This window comes from Penicillium vulpinum (assembly GCF_028829585.1).
Source record: "Penicillium vulpinum strain IBT 29486 chromosome Unknown utg000001l_segment0_segment0, whole genome shotgun sequence".
Lineage (NCBI taxonomy): Eukaryota > Fungi > Ascomycota > Eurotiomycetes > Eurotiales > Aspergillaceae > Penicillium > Penicillium vulpinum.
The window spans coordinates 7,337,282-7,355,586 of NW_026643241.1; the positions used below are offsets into that span (position 1 = coordinate 7,337,282).

The 18,305-nt window shown below is 49.2% G+C and overlaps 8 protein-coding genes across 8 annotated transcripts; 5 read left to right on the plus strand and 3 right to left on the minus strand.

The window, feature by feature from the left end:
• Positions 1 to 316: 316 nt before the first annotated feature.
• On the minus strand, positions 317 to 1,507 carry N7479_002621 (SDR family oxidoreductase; the record flags this gene model as incomplete). The annotated part of the gene is made up of 1 exon (XM_057250318.1): positions 317 to 1,507. One exon carries the CDS (start codon positions 1,505 to 1,507, stop codon positions 317 to 319), a length of 1,191 nt encoding a protein of 396 aa, XP_057114750.1.
• A 153-nt stretch (positions 1,508 to 1,660) lies between these two features.
• Positions 1,661 to 3,549, minus strand: N7479_002622 (Sec1 family protein; the record flags this gene model as incomplete). Its single annotated transcript, XM_057250319.1, has 3 exons — positions 1,661 to 2,299; positions 2,355 to 3,380; positions 3,442 to 3,549. 3 exons carry the CDS (start codon positions 3,547 to 3,549, stop codon positions 1,661 to 1,663), a joined length of 1,773 nt encoding a protein of 590 aa, XP_057114751.1.
• A 282-nt stretch (positions 3,550 to 3,831) lies between these two features.
• Positions 3,832 to 5,688, plus strand: N7479_002623 (lysophospholipid acyltransferase; the record flags this gene model as incomplete). The annotated part of the gene is made up of 4 exons (XM_057250320.1): positions 3,832 to 3,853; positions 3,921 to 3,965; positions 4,025 to 5,143; positions 5,204 to 5,688. 4 exons carry the CDS (start codon positions 3,832 to 3,834, stop codon positions 5,686 to 5,688), a joined length of 1,671 nt encoding a protein of 556 aa, XP_057114752.1.
• A 929-nt stretch (positions 5,689 to 6,617) lies between these two features.
• On the minus strand, positions 6,618 to 8,792 carry N7479_002624 (putative serine-rich protein; the record flags this gene model as incomplete). The annotated part of the gene is made up of 1 exon (XM_057250321.1): positions 6,618 to 8,792. One exon carries the CDS (start codon positions 8,790 to 8,792, stop codon positions 6,618 to 6,620), a length of 2,175 nt encoding a protein of 724 aa, XP_057114753.1.
• Positions 8,793 to 10,146: 1,354 nt separating this feature from the next.
• N7479_002625 (CAAX prenyl protease RCE1) lies at positions 10,147 to 11,374 on the plus strand (the record flags this gene model as incomplete). Its single annotated transcript, XM_057250322.1, has 4 exons — positions 10,147 to 10,198; positions 10,257 to 10,297; positions 10,397 to 10,777; positions 10,835 to 11,374. The coding sequence occupies 4 exons, from the start codon at positions 10,147 to 10,149 to the stop codon at positions 11,372 to 11,374; spliced, it is 1,014 nt and encodes a 337-aa protein (XP_057114754.1).
• A 1,173-nt stretch (positions 11,375 to 12,547) lies between these two features.
• Positions 12,548 to 14,099, plus strand: N7479_002626 (UbiD family decarboxylase; the record flags this gene model as incomplete). Its single annotated transcript, XM_057250323.1, has 2 exons — positions 12,548 to 13,513; positions 13,563 to 14,099. 2 exons carry the CDS (start codon positions 12,548 to 12,550, stop codon positions 14,097 to 14,099), a joined length of 1,503 nt encoding a protein of 500 aa, XP_057114755.1.
• Positions 14,100 to 14,507: 408 nt separating this feature from the next.
• N7479_002627 (Zn(II)2Cys6 transcription factor) lies at positions 14,508 to 16,635 on the plus strand (the record flags this gene model as incomplete). The annotated part of the gene is made up of 6 exons (XM_057250324.1): positions 14,508 to 14,995; positions 15,039 to 15,295; positions 15,343 to 15,574; positions 15,633 to 16,424; positions 16,473 to 16,546; positions 16,595 to 16,635. 6 exons carry the CDS (start codon positions 14,508 to 14,510, stop codon positions 16,633 to 16,635), a joined length of 1,884 nt encoding a protein of 627 aa, XP_057114756.1.
• Positions 16,636 to 17,147: 512 nt separating this feature from the next.
• On the plus strand, positions 17,148 to 17,756 carry N7479_002628 (UbiX family flavin prenyltransferase; the record flags this gene model as incomplete). The annotated part of the gene is made up of 1 exon (XM_057250325.1): positions 17,148 to 17,756. One exon carries the CDS (start codon positions 17,148 to 17,150, stop codon positions 17,754 to 17,756), a length of 609 nt encoding a protein of 202 aa, XP_057114757.1.
• Between the last annotated feature and the right edge of the window lie 549 nt (positions 17,757 to 18,305).

Consider the following 18,305-nt stretch of genomic DNA (forward strand, 5'->3'; position numbering starts at 1 on the left):
ACTGATATGCCGGATAAATGGTATAGAATTTGGGAATTAGCAAGAGAGCAATTATTCATATAGTGTACATCATTCATGAAAGTATAGTATATACACTGCTCCTCAAACTCCACGGGTATGGAGCCATGAAGTACGCGAGTCGTTCTGTGATAGAAACATCCAACCCCCGAAGAAGCTTCAGAGAGGGCCATACATTCCCACATAGGGAAAAACCCACACCTGGAAATATGCAGATCGGCTATCCTTGGAAGAGGCTCGCTGATCAGGTTTAGTTCAGTTTAGGTATCATATAAGACGGTGACAAAGTTTAACAAAATCATCCATTACCCAGTTCACTCCCTTCAGCCTGAGCAGACCTACCACGCCCACCTCCAACCGGTTGCGCCTCACCCATCGGGAAACTGAGATGCTTCCAATCTTCGATCTCCTCAATAATACACTTCAGCCGATCCCGTATACTCTCAACAGCATACGTCCCTAGAATCAGCCTCAGGGGCGGATAGGAGCAATGACCAAGCTCCCAGACCAAATATGCCGCCTTGACAGCACTAGCAGGCTGCTTATCACCCAACCACATGAGCATACGTCGCGCATGTGCCGCCGGCGACGTAGCCGTGTTATACGGTTCACTGGGCGGCTTAACCAAAAAATGGCCGTAGAGCGGTAACGGCGACGAGAGATGATGTTCGGAGGGGTTAATCTCCATTGCAGAGACCGAATTCAAATCCGTGATATCATCACGACGCATATGTCCCGGTTCAACAAGCGTACCCTTAATATTGAAACTATCCACCTCATACAGCATGCTCTCCATCAAGCCCTCGACGGCGTATTTGGACGCGCAGTAGGGTCCGAGGCCCGGCACGCCGAGCGCGCCAGATGTGGAGCTGAAGATGAGATATCTCCCTTCGCGACGCTGGCGGAAATGAGGCAACGATAGCTGGATCATGTTCAGGGTTCCGGTGAAGTTTGTTTCGAATTGGTTGCGGATGTCGAATTCATCCTGGTCTTCGCAGGCGCCGATCACGCCGTAGCCGGAGCAGTTTGCGATTATGTCGATTCGACCGAAGTGTGCTATTGTCTGGTCGATCACGCGCTTCACGGTCTCGCGCGCTCGTACGTCGCATAGGAGTCCGATGCAGTTCGCTGATTCGAGCTCTTTCATTGATGCGGGGCTGTTTTCGTATGTGCGTCCCACTGCTGCTACTCGGTCGTTGTTGGCAAGCGCGGTTTTTACTAAAGAGCGGCCCATGTGGCCGGTTGCACCGAAGATCTGGGGATATGGGTTAGCTAGTGTCTTGGGTGGTTTTGTTGCTGGGTGAGTGATTGTATACCAGCCATACGAGGGGTTTGGCGGGATTATGGGGACCGGGTGGATCGGTCGTTGAAGGGAGATGGAGACTTGGTTCGTGGGAAACTGGAGAGGAGGGCCCTCCTTTTGGGGATGTCTGCTCCATGATGTGGCTCGTAGATGAGGGGAGAAGAGGAAGATCAATGTTCTCCGCATTTGGGTCTCTCTACGGAGTGCAATAGCGACAATCGCGGAATAAATTGCCGTTAACTGTTATCTTTTCAGGGCTTATGAAATTGACTCTTAGTTGCAGGCGTTTACTTGATATGATGCTATTCAATTACTCATATACACTCTAAATAGACACAATTATCGTCCCACCTCCCGTCGCAGCCGTCCCGCAGCTGTCGTAGGTCCTGGTTCGGGCCAATTGCCCACTGCATCGTCAACCTCCTCCAAGAAGGTTGTACTGTTGTGAATAGAAGTGCCGCCTAGAACGACTCGCACACCTGGGGAGCTGGCATTGACCTGCGCTACCATCTTGGCCTCCTCATATGTGGTGCCGCCAACCATAAAGATGATGATGTCTTGCGGCTTGTCCCGCGTGTGTCCGCTGCCCTCGAGGAATGGGTACTGCAGTTCCTTTAGGCGGCCTTTGATGAGATTTTGGAGAGTCACTTCCAGTCGGGGGGAGTGTTGGGTGTAGACGTTCTCAACGCCTTTAAGACCCTTGAAGCGGTCTCTTGCACCGGAGAAGAATGATGTTGATTCAAAGAGGTCGGAGAACCCGCCTGCGACTGGTGGGGCTTGGAGGGAGTGGTGATAGGCGAGGAGCTTGGGGATAATATTTACGCGGTTAGATGAGACTTCGCCCGCTGTAACGAGGAGATCAAGGAGAATTGGCAGTGCGTTGTTAGGTTGCTTCTCATAGCGAAGAGCATAGAGAGCCACCAGGCGCAGCTTATTATCAGAGGGCACATTTGGCAGCGCAATGATTTGTTGTAGTGACTGGAGAAGAGTGAGTCCGTGAGCAAAGCATAATCAAGTTAACTTTTGAACATACCCTAAGATCATTTGAGTGGTTATCATTGCATGCCAAGCTCTGCTCCAACTCGCTCACGTCGAGAAGGGTATCCTCGCCAACGCGTCGACTAAGTTCACCTACCAGGGTAACGTGCTTGCTCACATTACCTGACAACTTGCGGAATTCAGGATAATCCTCCACAAATCGTTTCATGTCCGCAATGGACTCGATATTCGCAGTGCTTTGGGTTTTGGTTTGGTACTGCTCCACATATTCTTTAATGTTCTGGCCCAAATCACCAAAGTTCTGATACATATTCTTCTTGAAGAACGGGTCCTGGTCCTGAGCCAAAACAATCTCTTTCAGCTCTGGTCGGATATCTGGCACATCGTGCAGATCCACGCGGCCGTTGTTGATGCCAAGCATCTCGTGCACCATCGCCTGGTACGTCCATTGGGTCAGCAATGGGGTGATGGGGTCATCGCGGCGGTCAAGAACGAGCAAGATAGGCGGTGTATCCGTCCGGCGGAAGTTAAATAACTGCTCCTCCTGCGTGATGTGGTATCGGACCTCTGTCGCCAATTTCCGGGCCAATAGGCTGTTCTTCTCATAGCGGATAAGTGGGTTCTTCTTTAACGCGAGGAGTAGGGCCAAAACCCCCTCCGTAGCTCTTTGTAGTGAATCCGGGTTCCATAAGTCGGGCGACTGGCTCCATATCCTTTGCAATGGGAAACCCATACCTAACGAACAAAGGTCCGGGTTGATGACAAGGAAGTCGGCAAATTGCTCCTGGACGGACTGGACAACCTCATGGCTGTCCGCTTCCGCAAGCCGCTCGAGGGCAGATTTGCGGATAATGTTGCTAAGGTAGATGTAATATTCGCCGTATTTAGGCTCTCGAAGCTCATCGATCAAAAACTGAATAGAGGTGGGTGATGGTCGCACGAAACACAGGCATCGCAGATGTCGCATCTTCTCGCGCGCGGCATTGTCCAAACGGTCGATGAGGTAGACCTCGTGATTAAGGAGGGCGGATTGGGTAATGGCAGTCGAAACAATATGGACCTATAACAATAGGAGTTAGCGATCGAGATTAGTATATTGCTAGCAGGGTAAAATCACCTACTGTCTCACTATCAAGGAGCAAGATCTTCATCTTGGATGACGAAGCTCCCGACTCACCCCCGGTGACCATCTTGGAGATGTACCCCGAGGCGGCCGCGACGACGTCCATGGTGGGGAGGTCTTGGAAATAAACTTCAAGTGTATCCTAAATTAGCTCCTTGTTGAAGCTGTTGAAGCTGTTGAAGATCGAGGGGTTGAATGTGGAGATGGCGGGAAGTTGTTGGGGTGGAAATTCCACTTTCCACATGACGAGCTGTTTTTCTGGTCTTGGGCTTTTTTCTTCTTTTTTTTCCCTGGCTTTCTTCTTCTTTTCTTCCCTATAATCTTTTCTTCTTCATCGTCTTCTTCTTTTCTGTTTTGTCTGTTTTATTCTCCTTCTACAAGGTCAACAATGTTGCCCTATGTAGATCAGAGTATGTTGTTGCTCCCCTCATACAAACTACTTAAGCTCTTCAGTCCGATTAACAATTCTCCCCGCAGTATTTGAGGTGCCAGCTCGACTCACTGGCGCATCGATCGATGAACGTACGATCTTCCATTTCCAGCTCCCGATATTGCTAGCAGTTTCTGACACCCAGCTCCAGTCAAGTTGATCGGCTCGTTCCTCATCTCCTACCCACTGGCCGCCCTCCTCAAACGTATCCCTGACGGCCAACCCTGGAAGAAGAATGCCTTCATTATTGCCGTGTCGTTGTTCTATATTGTCGGACTCTTCGACCTCTGGGATGGTCTACGCACCCTACTATACAGTTCCGCGGCCACCTATGCAATCGCCTACTACGTGGATGGATCACTGATGCCATGGATTGGGTTCCTTTTCCTCATGGGTCACATGTCGGTTAACCATATTGAACGTCAGATGGCGAACGATAGTGGCGCCGTTGACATTACTGGAGCGCAGATGGTCCTTGTCATGAAACTTACCTCGTTCTGCTGGAATGTTCATGACGGCCGTCTGCCCAAGGACCAACTCTCGGACGCGCAGAAGTACTCTGCTATTACGAAGTTCCCTAGTATTGTAGACTACCTGGGCTACGTCCTGTTCTTCCCTTCTCTCTTTGCCGGTCCTTCCTTTGAATATGTGGACTACCGCCGTTGGATCGACACTACGCTTTTCGAAGTTCCCCCCGGCACTGACCCATCAAAGGTGCCACCCACCCGAAAGAAGCGCAAGATCCCTCGCAGCGGAAGACCTGCCGCAATGAAGGCCGCCGTCGGACTGATCTGGATCTTCGCCTTCATTCAACTGAGCTCATACTTTACCATCGACTTTGTACTTTCGGACACGTTCTTGCAGTATTCCTTCCTGCGTCGCGTTTTCAACGTGCACATGCTCGGTTTCACCGCTCGCACTAAGTACTACGGCGTCTGGGCTCTGACCGAGGGTGCCTGTATCCTATCTGGCATGGGATACAACAGCTTCGACCCGAAAACAGGCAAGGTCTTCTGGAATCGACTGGAGAACGTTGATCCGTGGGCCATGGAGACGGCGCAGAACTCGCACGCTTACCTGGGTAACTGGAATAAGAACACCAACCACTGGCTGCGCAACTACGTCTACCTCCGCGTCACGCCCAAGGGCAAGAAACCTGGTTTCCGCGCCAGCATGGCTACTTTCGCCACCAGTGCCCTCTGGCACGGTTTCTACCCAGGATACTACATGACCTTCGTACTGGGCTCATTCATCCAGACTGTGGCAAAGAGTAAGCACCACCAAGATATCCTCATAATCCACCCTCCTTCCATAACTAACCATATAATAGACTTCCGTCGCTACGTGCGCCCCTTCTTCCTCACACCGGACGGCACCAAGCCAACAGCAAATAAGCGTTACTACGACATCCTCAGCTGGCTAGCAACACAGCTAACTCTCTCCTTTGCCGTTCTCCCCTTCATCATCCTCAACTTCGAGAAGTCCGTGGCTGTCTGGTCCCGCGTCTATTTCTACGGCATTGTCAACTGTGCCGTCTCACTAGTCGCCTTCGCTTCCTTCTCCCCGCTCAGAACCTACCTTGTCTCCCAGCTGAAGAGCCGCAACCGCCCCCATCTCGCTCGTACCGTTAGCGCCGAAGCCGTGCGCCCACCTGACCTCGGCTTGCCGGATGATCCCGAGCGTGACTTTGATGAGGCTGTTGCTGAGATCAAGGCTGAGATTGAGTCCCGCGGTAGACGGGGAAGTACGGTTAAGATGCCCACTGGTGAGGAGTTGAAGGCTGCCGTTGAGCAGAAGATTGGACGGAAGTTGTAGACTGTGGCAGTTTTGGCTAAGAACTGTATGAGTGGTAGATTCATTGACTCATTGATTCATTGGATAGTAGGGGGTTGAAGAGCCGCTTTGGATCGGCTTTTTTCGGGTTTCGGGTTTCGGGTTTGCTATAAAAATAATTAGGAAGGTTTCGTGGGTTTTATTCTATTTAATAGTGACTCGGTCGAGATTTGTCTCGTCTAGGTCTATGGATGTCTATAGATTGTGTCAGATGATTTGCTTTGCAGGGAATAGCAAGCTTTGATTCCGTTAAAATTACCTTGGTTAAATCAGAGAGAACAGTGAAGAAGTTAAGTATATCAATACAATTTTGATACAACGTAACATGCTAAATAGACGACAAGTAGAGAGCAAGTATGCGTATGAGTGTGCTTCAAAATCGAAATCAGATAAAACAAGCAAAATAACAATGAAAACATACATATGTATATCCATTACACGGATGTATAGCAGAAATGCAAACAAAGGCAGTCGCCATGCATAGAAATCACAAATATGAAGCCATAGACAAGAAGTCCGGAGGCAAATGTTGGAAAGCACAAAAAAATGTAAACAGAAGAGGATATTTATGTGCGTTGAAGTCGTGTAGTCATTCAGAAGAAATGTGCAATCAGAAAAGCAAAAAAAAGGGGGAGGCTGAATAGTCAACAGTCAAGAGAGAAGAGAGGAGACAAGGTCCAGATCACAGTAAGGAGAAAGTGTCTGCAGTATCAGTGCACAGCAAGGAGAGGAAAAAAAAGACCAGTCGACTGGTTGTTCAGGGAAGTCAATCCCCGAGAAAAGGAAAAGAAGAAAAAAAGCATCAAAGATGAGCAGTCTCAAATGATGTTGTTGAAAGAAAGTCCAAGTCGTAAGAGCGTAAAAAAGAAGAGATCGCAGTGAAACACAGTCCGTAGACGCTGTAAATAACCTTAAAAACCCGTGGTCGTCCCAATAACAGCCAGCACAATGATAACAATAACAATAACAACCCCAAGGGAAATCATCCATCGATTGAGATTCCTCCACCAGCGCGCATTGTCCCTCCTCCGCTGCTGCAAATTGACACACTGGGCCTCAAGCGCCGCATTAACATCCGAGCCGGACTCATATTCGGCCATCTGCAACATCTTAGGTTTGGGTGGCAGCGGCATGAACGCCGCGACACACCACGCAGGTGGGAAAATGAATCCCATGCAGAATGAATACACTTGAATATTGCGGCGGCCGAAGAAAGGCTCGTTGCGAGAGTCGAGTGATGGAGGCCGCCACCGGCTTGTCGAGCGTTGCAGAACACGTCGGTCCGGAATAAGATGCGGTGACCAGCTGTGTCGAAGGCGGTTGAGGTGATTACCGCTGAACTCGCCGTCTTCGGGTTGTGGGGAAGGAACCCAGTGGGCGCGTGGATCACGCGGGTCGCTTTCTATGCGGCGTTGGGGGACAGGTTTGCGTTGCGGGGAGGGGAGTTGACGTTCTGGAGAGCGGGGGCGGGGGATGTTGAGGGGGCCTGGGACGAGGTTGAAGACGCTTGAGTTTGAGGTTCCTGGGCGGGTGGATGGTGGACGTATAGAAGGTGGGCGGGTAGAAGGTGGGCGGGTAGCGTCCATCATGGAGAGTGTTGAGTTCAGGCCCAATGGTTCGCGTAGGTAGTAAACCTTTGCCCATGTTGGGAGGATGTTGAGGATTGTGCTTGATCCCGTGCCTGGGCGTTGGAGGCTGCGGGTGCTGTCGCTCCGCTTTGAGCCGGAGGAGACACTCTGGGAGAAGACTGGGCGGTTGGGGAGCTTGGTTAGGCTGTCGAGGCGCTCATCTTCACTATCGTTGGGAGAGTCCACGAGCCAGACGGAAGATCTGTTTGGTTCTCCTTTTAGGGCTGCTGGCGGCGGTGGGGTTGGCTCTGCCATTTCGCGGTCTGAGTCTGAGTCTGCGTGTCCAGCGAGATTGGATAATTCATCGGCAGACCAGATGGAGGAGACCGTTGATAGATGCGGGTTCCAGCGTCCTGATGCCAAGTGAGGATTGCAACGTCCGGATGCAGGGCCAGGGGAGAAGTCGCGTTCTGATGAAACTGATGTGCCAGCGCGGGAACTTGAAGACGATGGCACGCGAATACGTGGGTATTGAATAGGCACGCCATTGTCGATGGCTGCCTGCAAGTCAGAAGCAGAGCGGAGGCTGCGGGAAGAAGATGTTGCTGATTGAGAACGGCTGCCTGATGGTGCCCTGGATGATGAGCGGAACGAGGCTATGGACTGCGGGGGAGGGCTGGAGTGGAATGAGGCTATCGATTGCGTAGGCGGGCTGGAGTGGAATGATGGGGATCCATAGCTAGAGTGCTCGGATGAAGCCGGTTGGAAGGCGTTTTGGAACCAGGGTGTAGAGCCGACGTGCCTGACGACGGTTCCTCGTGAGTTATACGAGGAAAGCGAGTTCGTTCGCGGTTCTGATCCTGAGGATGCTGTATAGTGGTAGTTAATGCTTGAGTTATCCAGCATAACAAAGTTGGGACTTGACGGGGCCCCGATTTGTTCGATAATGGGGCTGGAATAGCCAGTCACGGACTCCGCAGAGGACTTGGGCGACATCGATGACTCCGAGACGACGGCTTTGATTGTTGGTGTTGTGGTCGGCAAGACCATCATCTCGTCATCCGAGTACTCAGCTTCTGAACTTTCCGACCCATAATCTGGTGCTTTCCCGGAGGGCAGCGAGGACTTGCTAGAAGATGGGTCATCATCCCATAACTGGGGAGGCGAGTTTCCGGTATCGACGGTGGAGGATACATCCCAGCTCTCACCAATTGAGTGATCTCTCGGGCTGTGGGGTGTCGGGTTGTTGAGGGTCGATGAAGAATATGTTGACGGTCCAACGTGGTGATCGGAGTAGCTGAAACCGGTGTCTGATATGTATTGTTGTTGTCTGCCGGGGAGAGGTAACAGAATCTGTTCGGGTTTGGTCGGGAATGGGGTCGCGGTGTACATATCAAGCTCTTCATTCGGCACCATTCGCAATGACTGGGATGGCGATCTTTCGTTTGAGTGAGAGGGTGTACGCTCATGTAATGCCCTTCGCGCGCGTGGCGAGGTCGACCGAGTGGTAAAAGACATTATTGGGACACACTTAGAGCATGGATCGAAAAAAGACGGGATAAAAGCAATGGTAAAAGCAGTTGGGAGATGTCAAATCAAAACGTGCTGTAAACAAGATGGGGTCAAAAGAGTGGAATTGTTCAATGTTGTTGTTTTTTCCAGGAATTCGAGGATTCGATGTAAGGAATGTGGTGCCCTTCAATATGAAGGGTTCTTCTATAGGCTGATGTTCATCAAAAAAAGAGCGTGGGTAGACGTGCAGAAGTTCGTCAATTAGTTCGTTTCAAACATCAGGGCCAAAAGAGTGACTGGCGGAAAAAACAACAATCATTAAAACGTTTCAAAACAAAAAAGGGCACAGAAAAGCACAGGAGTAAAAAGCACGAGAGAACTTGAGACACTTGAGGGAAGGGTGAAAAGCGAAGGGGGGAAGGAATTTTGTTGGCCAGCGGTGAGCGCCTAAGCAAGTGAGATTCGAGACCGTAGGGGGGTGATGCAGGCTGCATGGACTAGAGAACGTTGACACTCAGTGGCTCTTAACGATTGGTCTAGACGGGGTCAAGTTGAAGAGCAAAAGTACCGCGAGGATGTGACTGGGCAATTCTCTTTTTTTTTTCCTCTGTCGTTCTTCCGATGTATATGTATTTCCTGAAATCGTAGTGTGTTATCATCTTTAATATAAAAGATCCCCTTTAATGCGGAGTATCAAGTCAATTGAGGACTAGATGTGGTCCATGAGAACCACAATTGACTCCTTCAAACATATTTCCTCATTTAATCGAATGTTTTATGTGGATCCTGTGTGCGTTGTCTCTAATCCTGATGAACTGCCACTAGTTTTTAGTGCCGAACACCCCGAGCAGACCAGAACAATAATGATATGCTCGTTGCCAATAAATCATGTAACACTTTCATTAATTCCTCGTGATCGGAGAATATTACCACGATCCCTAGCATTGACTTACACTTAAAATTGGTAGGGGGATGACAGCTCATATCCCGACTTTGCACGGTCCACCAGTTCGAATCAGGTTTCTGAACTTTTAAGGGGCTATTAGGGGTGAAGATGAAACAGCCTTCATTATAAGTATATATATAGAACATTGAACGGAATATTCAATGTCAAATCTATATGTACGGAGCAAATATATGTACATAGATCCAAAAAAGAACAATCCTAACAGAATTCCCATTCTGTATCAATCTGTAACGAATGACAGTACAATACTGTATTATATCAATTCCAACTAATCATCGCCTTCACATTTGTATATTACCAGGAACAAAGAACCTCCCAAGGCTTCGCCTCCCCCATAAGAAAATCCATAAGACACATCCATAAATAGCTTCACCCCCCCCAAACCTGCAGATCATGGCGCCGGTAGGGATTATGGCTCGACTCAAAAGTCTATACTCCAAGCAGGGTGAGTCAGGGGAAATCCCTAAAAAAAGAAGGCCGAACATTGAACTAACGCGCCTCAGATGAACCTGCCCTGTCAGAACAGACGGTCGCTTTTCTGTCTGTATGTAGAAAGAACCCCTAGAAACACCAAAATGCACCAAAGAAAAAGAAAAAAAAAACATACTTCAGTCTACATCCTCGTACCTAACTGCCTATCCAGGTCATTCTCACCCTACTCTACGTGGTACCATTCTATCTCTCACCAGCAACCCGCCCATCCCCAACTCTCAGTCGCGATGCTCCATCCGTCATTCGCGCTCGCATCCGCGTTGTTACGAGCTCATGTATCGTGAGCTCTGTCTTCGTCCTCTGGCTCATCGTTGAGGAGGGTAATTCCTCCCTCGGCGCCGGCACCAGGCTCCTTGGATGGTGGCCCGTCGGCCTGCTGGAGACTATTCGCAGTCTTTTCCTAACTGCGATTCTCTTCGTTGGCCCGCTCTTCGAGCGTGGCATCGTCGAGGGCGAGTGGAAGTTCTGGTTTCGTCCTAGTAAGCTCTCTGAGAGTCTCGGTGGCTGGATTGGTTGGAGGAATTATGTTGCGGTATGCACATGCCCTTTTCTTTTCTTTTTTTCCCCCGCCCAATCTAATTTCTCCTAGGGCCCCTTCACAGAAGAAGTCATGTTCAGATCTGCGATGGTACCGCTGCATTTGCTAGCACACACCTCGCCGGGTCGAATCGTGTTCCTCGCACCGCTGTATTTCGGCATCGCGCATATTCACCACTTCTATGAGTTCCGTCTGACGCACCCAGACACGCCGGGTCTAGCCGCCCTGCTGCGGTCGCTTGTGCAGTTTGGATACACGACCATCTTCGGTTGGTATGCGACCTTTGTCTATTTGCGGACGGGATCGTTGCTGGCCGTTGTTCTCATCCATAGTTTCTGTAACTGGTGTGGATTGCCGCGCTTCTGGGGGCGTGTTGAGACCGGTGAGCCCATTCGTCCACGTGTGTTGAGGGGCAAGGAGGATTCCGATGATGGTGGGGTTGGGGTTCAGGATAGTGGTGAATTGGGTGTTGGGTGGACGGTCGCTTATTATATGCTTCTTGTTGCTGGGGCGCTTGGGTTTGCTCAGGGCTTGTGGCCTTTGACTGAGTCCTATAACGCTCTTGTTTCGTTTTCGGGAAACTCAAATTAGATTGGAAGCGGGCTTGGTGGTACATTTTGGTTTGCCTCCGGCGTCTGGCTGATATATTTGGTGTTCTGTTTATATCGTGTTGTGAACCAAACCTATATATGTAGAATAGCGTCTGGTGATACACGTTCTGTCTGTGTAGCATAGCTATACATATTATCACCTAACTTATTCCGCTATCAACCTCCTACGGGCATGGCCTGGTATTTACTTGCAACCATTTTAGCTTGAATGGTTGATTCTTGCCCATGAAATCCAAACTCTGTTGCAGATATTATGTACTTATCGTACAGCTCTAATTCAACATCCAATAAAGTGTGCCTCGGTACGGAGTATACATAATACATTTAGGTGAGTTGAAACATCCCAGACATACACCCCTGTATTGACACTCACTGTATGTAAGATATTTGAAAGGATCACGCGTATACCCGTGCTTTTAGATGCTCTACCCATCAGCGCTAGTTTGCACGAGACTTAATTTTAGTACATTTAACACGTTTGGCCAATGAGAAAGCAGACATAGATAAAAACAAGAGTAAGCTGAGGGCGACTGTATTCCCCTCTGTTGATTGAAGTGCCGACATCATATGAACATCGTTTTAGGCCAACAGCCGACCCCGCCGGCATTAATGCATCTGCATCGTGACAACAAATCCGGTATCCAGTTCTGAGTATCAGTTTCCCTTGCGTACAAACAAGAACAGTTGGTGGTTGGCCGTGTTTGTGGCTTTACCACGTCTTTTGATTAGTCTGTTTAGTTGTCCTTTGTTGAGATATTTTGCCCCCTATTGGTGTTGCAACTAAATTATAGGCGATAAAAAGCTTAAAATATGCTGAATGACAAATTACTTTGAAATATACACATCTACGGAGTACATATGCAATGATACAGAATGAGTGGCTTGAGTTCCATAGATCCTCGTTCGGTATCTCGGGGGCTCGGAGCGGGTCTCTTCACACCATCCGGGGTGTCCAAGTGCGCAGCATCCTGAGAATACTCATGGACAAATCGGCCTGTGTCACTCGAACTTAGTATGTGGCGATCCGAGACAGCCGTGATGGAGACTCTCACTGAGATATTTAAGCTGGCTGCATTGGCAAGGACTGCCCTAATTCACAAGTCCAATTCCACTCAGCCTATACACAACCTCCACCTACAAAGACAGATTCACAATGATAAATACTGAGCCTCACCTCTGCTTCCGGTCATTTGTCGAGGCCTTAAAGGCCGACAATGATCTGGTTGAGATCGACTCTCCGATTGACCCCAACCTCGAAGCGGCCGCCATTACTCGTCTAGTCTGTGAAACGGACGACAAGGCCCCGCTCTTCAACAACATCATTGGTGCCGAGAATGGTCTCTTCCGCATCATGGGTGCCCCTGCATCTCTTAGGAAGTCCCCGAAGGATCGCTATGGCCGACTTGCACGGCACTTGGGCCTGCCACCGACCGCATCTATGCGCGAAATCATTGACAAGATGCTCTCGGCTAGCACCATGGCTCCCATCCAGCCCAACATCGTGTCTACCGGTCCTTGCAAAGAGAACTTCATCGAAGAAAGCCATATTGATCTGACTAAGCTCCCTGCACCCATGATCCACCAGGCCGATGGAGGGAAGTACATCCAGACCTACGGAATGCAAATTATCCAATCCCCTGATGGATCTTGGACTAACTGGTCTATCACCCGCGCTATGATCTCGGACGATAGGCATCTGACCGGTCTAATTATTGAGCCTCAGCATAACTGGCAGATCCACCAGATGTGGAAGAAAGAAGGTCGCGATGCCCCGTGGGCTCTGGCATTCGGTGTTCCACCTGCTGCTATCATGGCCTCGAGCATGCCCATCCCCGACGGTGTGAGCGAGGCTGGATATGTTGGCGCCATGACTGGTTCCGCCTTGGATCTAGTCAAGTGCGATACTAACGATCTCTTCGTGCCTGCCACATCTGAGATCGTCTTCGAAGGTACCCTTTCTATCACGGAGGAGGGCTCTGAGGGTCCTTTTGGTGAAATGCATGGCTATATTTTCCCTGGAGAAAGCCACGTGGGTCCCAAGTATAAGGTCAACCGCATCACTTACCGCAATAATGCCATCATGCCCATATCATCTTGCGGTCGACTGACCGATGAGACTGTAAGTAGCCCTACCCCATCTTTGCCAGTTCCCTACTAACAAGTATTAGCAAACCATGATCGGCCCGCTGGCATCTGCCGAGATCCGCAAGATCTGTCAACAAGCCGGTCTCCCGGTAACCGACGCCTTCACGCCGTTCGAGTCCCAGGTGACCTGGCTTGCTTTGAGAATCGACACCGCAAAGCTACGGGAGATGAAGACTACCACAAAAGAGTTCTCCAAGAAGGTTGGAGACCTGGTATTCAATTGCAAGGCCGGCGGCACCACCCACCGGATAGTGCTCTGTGGCGACGACATTGATGTTTACAATGGCAAAGATGTTATGTGGGCTTTCTCGACTCGCTGCCGTCCTGGCCTGGACGAGACCTTTTTTGAGGATGTGCGCGGGTTCCCCCTTATTCCATACATGTCACATGGGAATGGATCGCCAGTGAAGGGCGGAAAGGTCGTTTCTGATGCTCTTCTCCCATGTGAGTATACTATTGGGAAAGACTGGGAGGCAGCTGATTTTGAGAGCTCGTATCCTGAGGAGATCAAGCAAAAGGTTTTGGCCAACTGGACGAAGATGGGATTCCGGGAGGAGTAAACCAAGTCTTTATTATTTCAAGTAAATCTAAATGGAATTTGAGGAATATTTGTCAGTGTCTTGTGTACGGTAATAAGTTTTACAGTGGGATCTTTGAAGTATTGGGCAACGTTTTTGTACTATCACATACTGGCTTGTATGTGAGGATACAAGATTCAGCCTAATACTTTGGAGGTCTTACTGTACCTGGGTATGCCCAGGTGGGTACCCGCCAGCATGGGCGCTTGTCGAGGCGGAAACCCAATCTGTCTGTTCTGGCGAGTGCTACATCAACGTAGTCCACATCACCTAGTTCGGATCTCGGATGTGTGCTCCTATATTGAGAGAGCCCCAAATTTCCAACTGATACAACCTTCTGGCTAAGACAACAACCCCTGTTAATACCGGTACCTCGGAGTCCTCGGCAGGATGAGCACTATCAACCAAAGCGAAGCAGATCGGGTGTTACACCTTAAGAGTCGAGAGCGAGAGGCCCATGCATGCTACGCATGTAGAAAGCGCAAGGTCAAATGTGATGGGGGCCAACCATGTCGTACCTGTCAGAAGCGAAAACACCCTGAGATCTGTACCTACACCGTTGCGAATTCGAGGCGCAGATTGGCTTCTCGTCATAGCGTCGCACGCTTGGCTTCGCCAAAATCACCGGTCATAGCAGACAATGAACCAGCGCTGCTTGATGATAGTTCCAAGAATTATGTCTATTCTGGTGATAATTCGGTTGTTTCGCTCCTGCGCCTGCGAGCATCAGACGCCAATGAATCAGTGGCCCGCGAAGTTGGATCTGTTCTTGGCCTGCGGAATACCTTCAGCAACTTTCCTTTCATGGACCCGAAAACGCCTCTCGAGAGATGGAAGTCACTGTTGACTATAATGCCTCAAAGATCAGAGGCCTTGAAGTAGGTTGCAAATAGCCGAAAAAGAATACGGCTAACTGGTTAGATTCTTCCACTTCTTTCGTATCATGGCATATCCATTCAATCCAATACTAGCTGACATAGACCGCTTTGAATCTGACTTGTGCACCTATCTCAATGCCCACGCATCTGGTGAATTATGCGACCCGGAGAAGATCACTGATCGCTGGGCAACCGATAAGTCTATTGGCCATGTCAGCCTTTTACTGGCAACATTGGCCTCAGGGGCGCATTACTCCGATATCGATTATCCCGAACGACTTGAGCTGTCAATTGACTTCGGTAAGTTTGATTGCTCGCTCATTAGGCTTGGCTAAAACGATATCTAGCTCGTCGATCATTTGATGCTCTCCGCTTGGCCAATTTCCTTTTTCGGCCATCACTAGATATTATACAAGCGCTACTTATATTGGGGAATACCTTGCAGAATGTGGGACAGTCAGATGCCGCCTGGGCGCTATTGGGCACGACAATCCGACTAGCTCAGACCATGGGCTTGCACACTGAAAGCAGTACTGTTCACTGGCCCGAGCAGGTGAGAATGAAGGCAAGGACTCTTTGGTATGAAGACCGAACTACTATAGACATATTTGCTCGCATCAAAGCTAACTTTCAACAGGTCAACAATTATCTGTCAGGATAGTTTACTGTGCCTTCGCTATGACCGACCACCTATTGTCTCCGTGACGAGATGGTCTCTTGCCAACTCATTTTTCGACAGACAAGACCTGTCCTACATAGAAGTAATGCACTTGCTATGCCATATCAGCTTAGATAGCATGCGACCGGAAAGCCCCAGCGTTGCTGAATTTGATCGAGCATTAGAAGCGCTGCAGCGGCTGGATGATGCCCATCAACGCGGCCTACGATATCTTCGATCACGAGAAGGTTGTACGACACTACAACAACATCTTGAGCATTTAGCTCTCAGAATGCACACCTCTTTCTGTGTATCGGTCTTCTGCCGACCGGCAATAAAGCAATCCACTCCACAGCCTTTTCACCCCCATGCTGGTATTCTTCGGGCTCGTGCTAAGGAGAGCTTGATCGATGCTTCCGAGGCATTTCTTGATTTCCAAGCATTAAGTACTATTCCATTGCGGAACTGGTCAATGGTGCATACAGTGTTAAGTTCAACCCTGCTTCTCTGCATTTGGGAAGAGACGCGCAACGACCCTGAATGCCGCAACCTCCAACAGAAAGTGATCCATGTCTTCTCATCCTCTAATTCAAGAACCAACGATGATGGTGCTGCGTTTTCCGAGAGTAATAGCCAGTGGTTATCGGATCGCCACATCCGAGCCTTGGTGACCCTACGAAGCGCCCTGGACAGAGAACAGGAGACGGGCACTACCGAAACAGAGAGCTGGGCAGGAATGGATTTGAATATGGAGCCGCAATTCGTCCCAGGGTAAGTTTCACTATCAATGGTGAAAGATGAATTCTCACGTCTAAACAGGCCCATTGGGTCCATGAACATGCCCGACTCATTCGATGTATCACCCATCACATATCTGGACTCGATTATGAACTGTAAGCACGGTATTACTAGTTTCGACAACCAAAGCTGACATAGCACAGTCCCGATATTTGATTATACACAGGAAAATGGATTCCTGTGAACATCTTGAGTCTAATACCTTGGCAGTCATGTACTTCAATCAATTACACATTCACAATGCACACAATAATGCACGCAGCAATGCATCTATCCATATGCAGGATTTATGTAGCTCTTTTATCAAATAAGCTGCACTATGTCACCCGTGGACGGTTATCCACGCAAGCTTCGGATCTCGGCCTCGGGGCCTCGGATGGCTCCATTCGGGCCCCCAAAACTAGTCTGGTGACATTATTCTCCTGTATCTCTGGTTACACGATAAATTCTAACAAGAAGACCCGTCAGAGCTAGATAATTGGCATTTGCCACTTATTCATATAAAACGAGCCAGGGCTGTCAGGCTGAGCTCATTCCCAGTCTTCACAGCTCCATGTGATACAAACCAAACCGTCACTTAACAAGACCAAAACAATACTATCAACAAGCCTACAGTTAATGCTTTCTCTTTTCTCTGGAGCTCGCAACCCGTCTTCCAGCCGCAATTCTCTGGGAGGCAGCCCAATCGAAACAACAATGTCAACCATCGATCATGCCCCCCAACAAACTCGCCGCAAACGCATCGTGGTCGCAATGACCGGCGCAACGGGCGCAATTCTTGGAATAAAAGTACTCATCGCCCTCCGTCGCTTAAACATCGAAACCCATTTGGTAATGAGTAAATGGGCCGAGGCGACCATCAAATACGAAACCGACTACCACCCATCGAATGTCAGAGCGTTGGCAGATCATGTCCACAACATCAACGATATGGCTGCACCGATTGCTAGCGGGTCTTTCAAGACGGATGGTATGATCGTTGTTCCATGCAGTATGAAGACACTCGCTGCCATTCACAGCGGTTTCTGTGATGATTTGATCTCGCGCACTGCGGATGTTATGTTGAAAGAGAGACGGAAGCTTGTGCTTGTTACGAGGGAGACCCCACTTAGCGATATTCATCTGCGTAATATGTTGGAGGTTTCCCGTGCTGGCGCAGTTATCTTTCCTCCGGTGCCGGCGTACTATATCCGGGCTGCCTCGGTGGATGAATTGGTTAATCAGAGCGTGGGGCGTATGCTGGATCTGTTTTATTTGGACACGGGGGACTTTGAGAGATGGGAAGGATGGCAGACCGAGAAATAAAGGGAGAGAACTGGGTTGATTCATTTTGTTTAGCATTTGTTGGCGTTGTTATTGGCTTGTATAGACTGGTGCATTATCAAATAGACTTCTGATTTGCATACAAAAATTTATAGTGCTTTTTGTCAGCATCGGTTCTATATCCTCTCATTGCGTTTGGGCCTTAATACTAACGAGAGCATGTTTAATGTTGATTCTGAGGCCCGGGAATAATCACATCCGCTAGTGAATAACACAGCCAATTTCCTAAATCAATTTCCTACCCCATGGTTAGGCATTTCATTAAGTTTTATTGAATTAAAAGCGGGTTAGAGCGTTCATTACGAGAGAAAAAGTAGATGATACAGCGTAGGGGTGATGGGATATTGCCAGATAATCACTTAGATGAGAGAACTCGGACACAAAGGCGTTATAAGCTAACCAGACAGGTTGCTGTTGGGTGGCGATGGTCCAAATATGTCGACGGATTATCTCATGGGGAGATACTTCCAGGGGGTAAAAGGCTATCCACTTTGATTTAAGTGCAATATGATTAATCTTCTCTTGAATGCA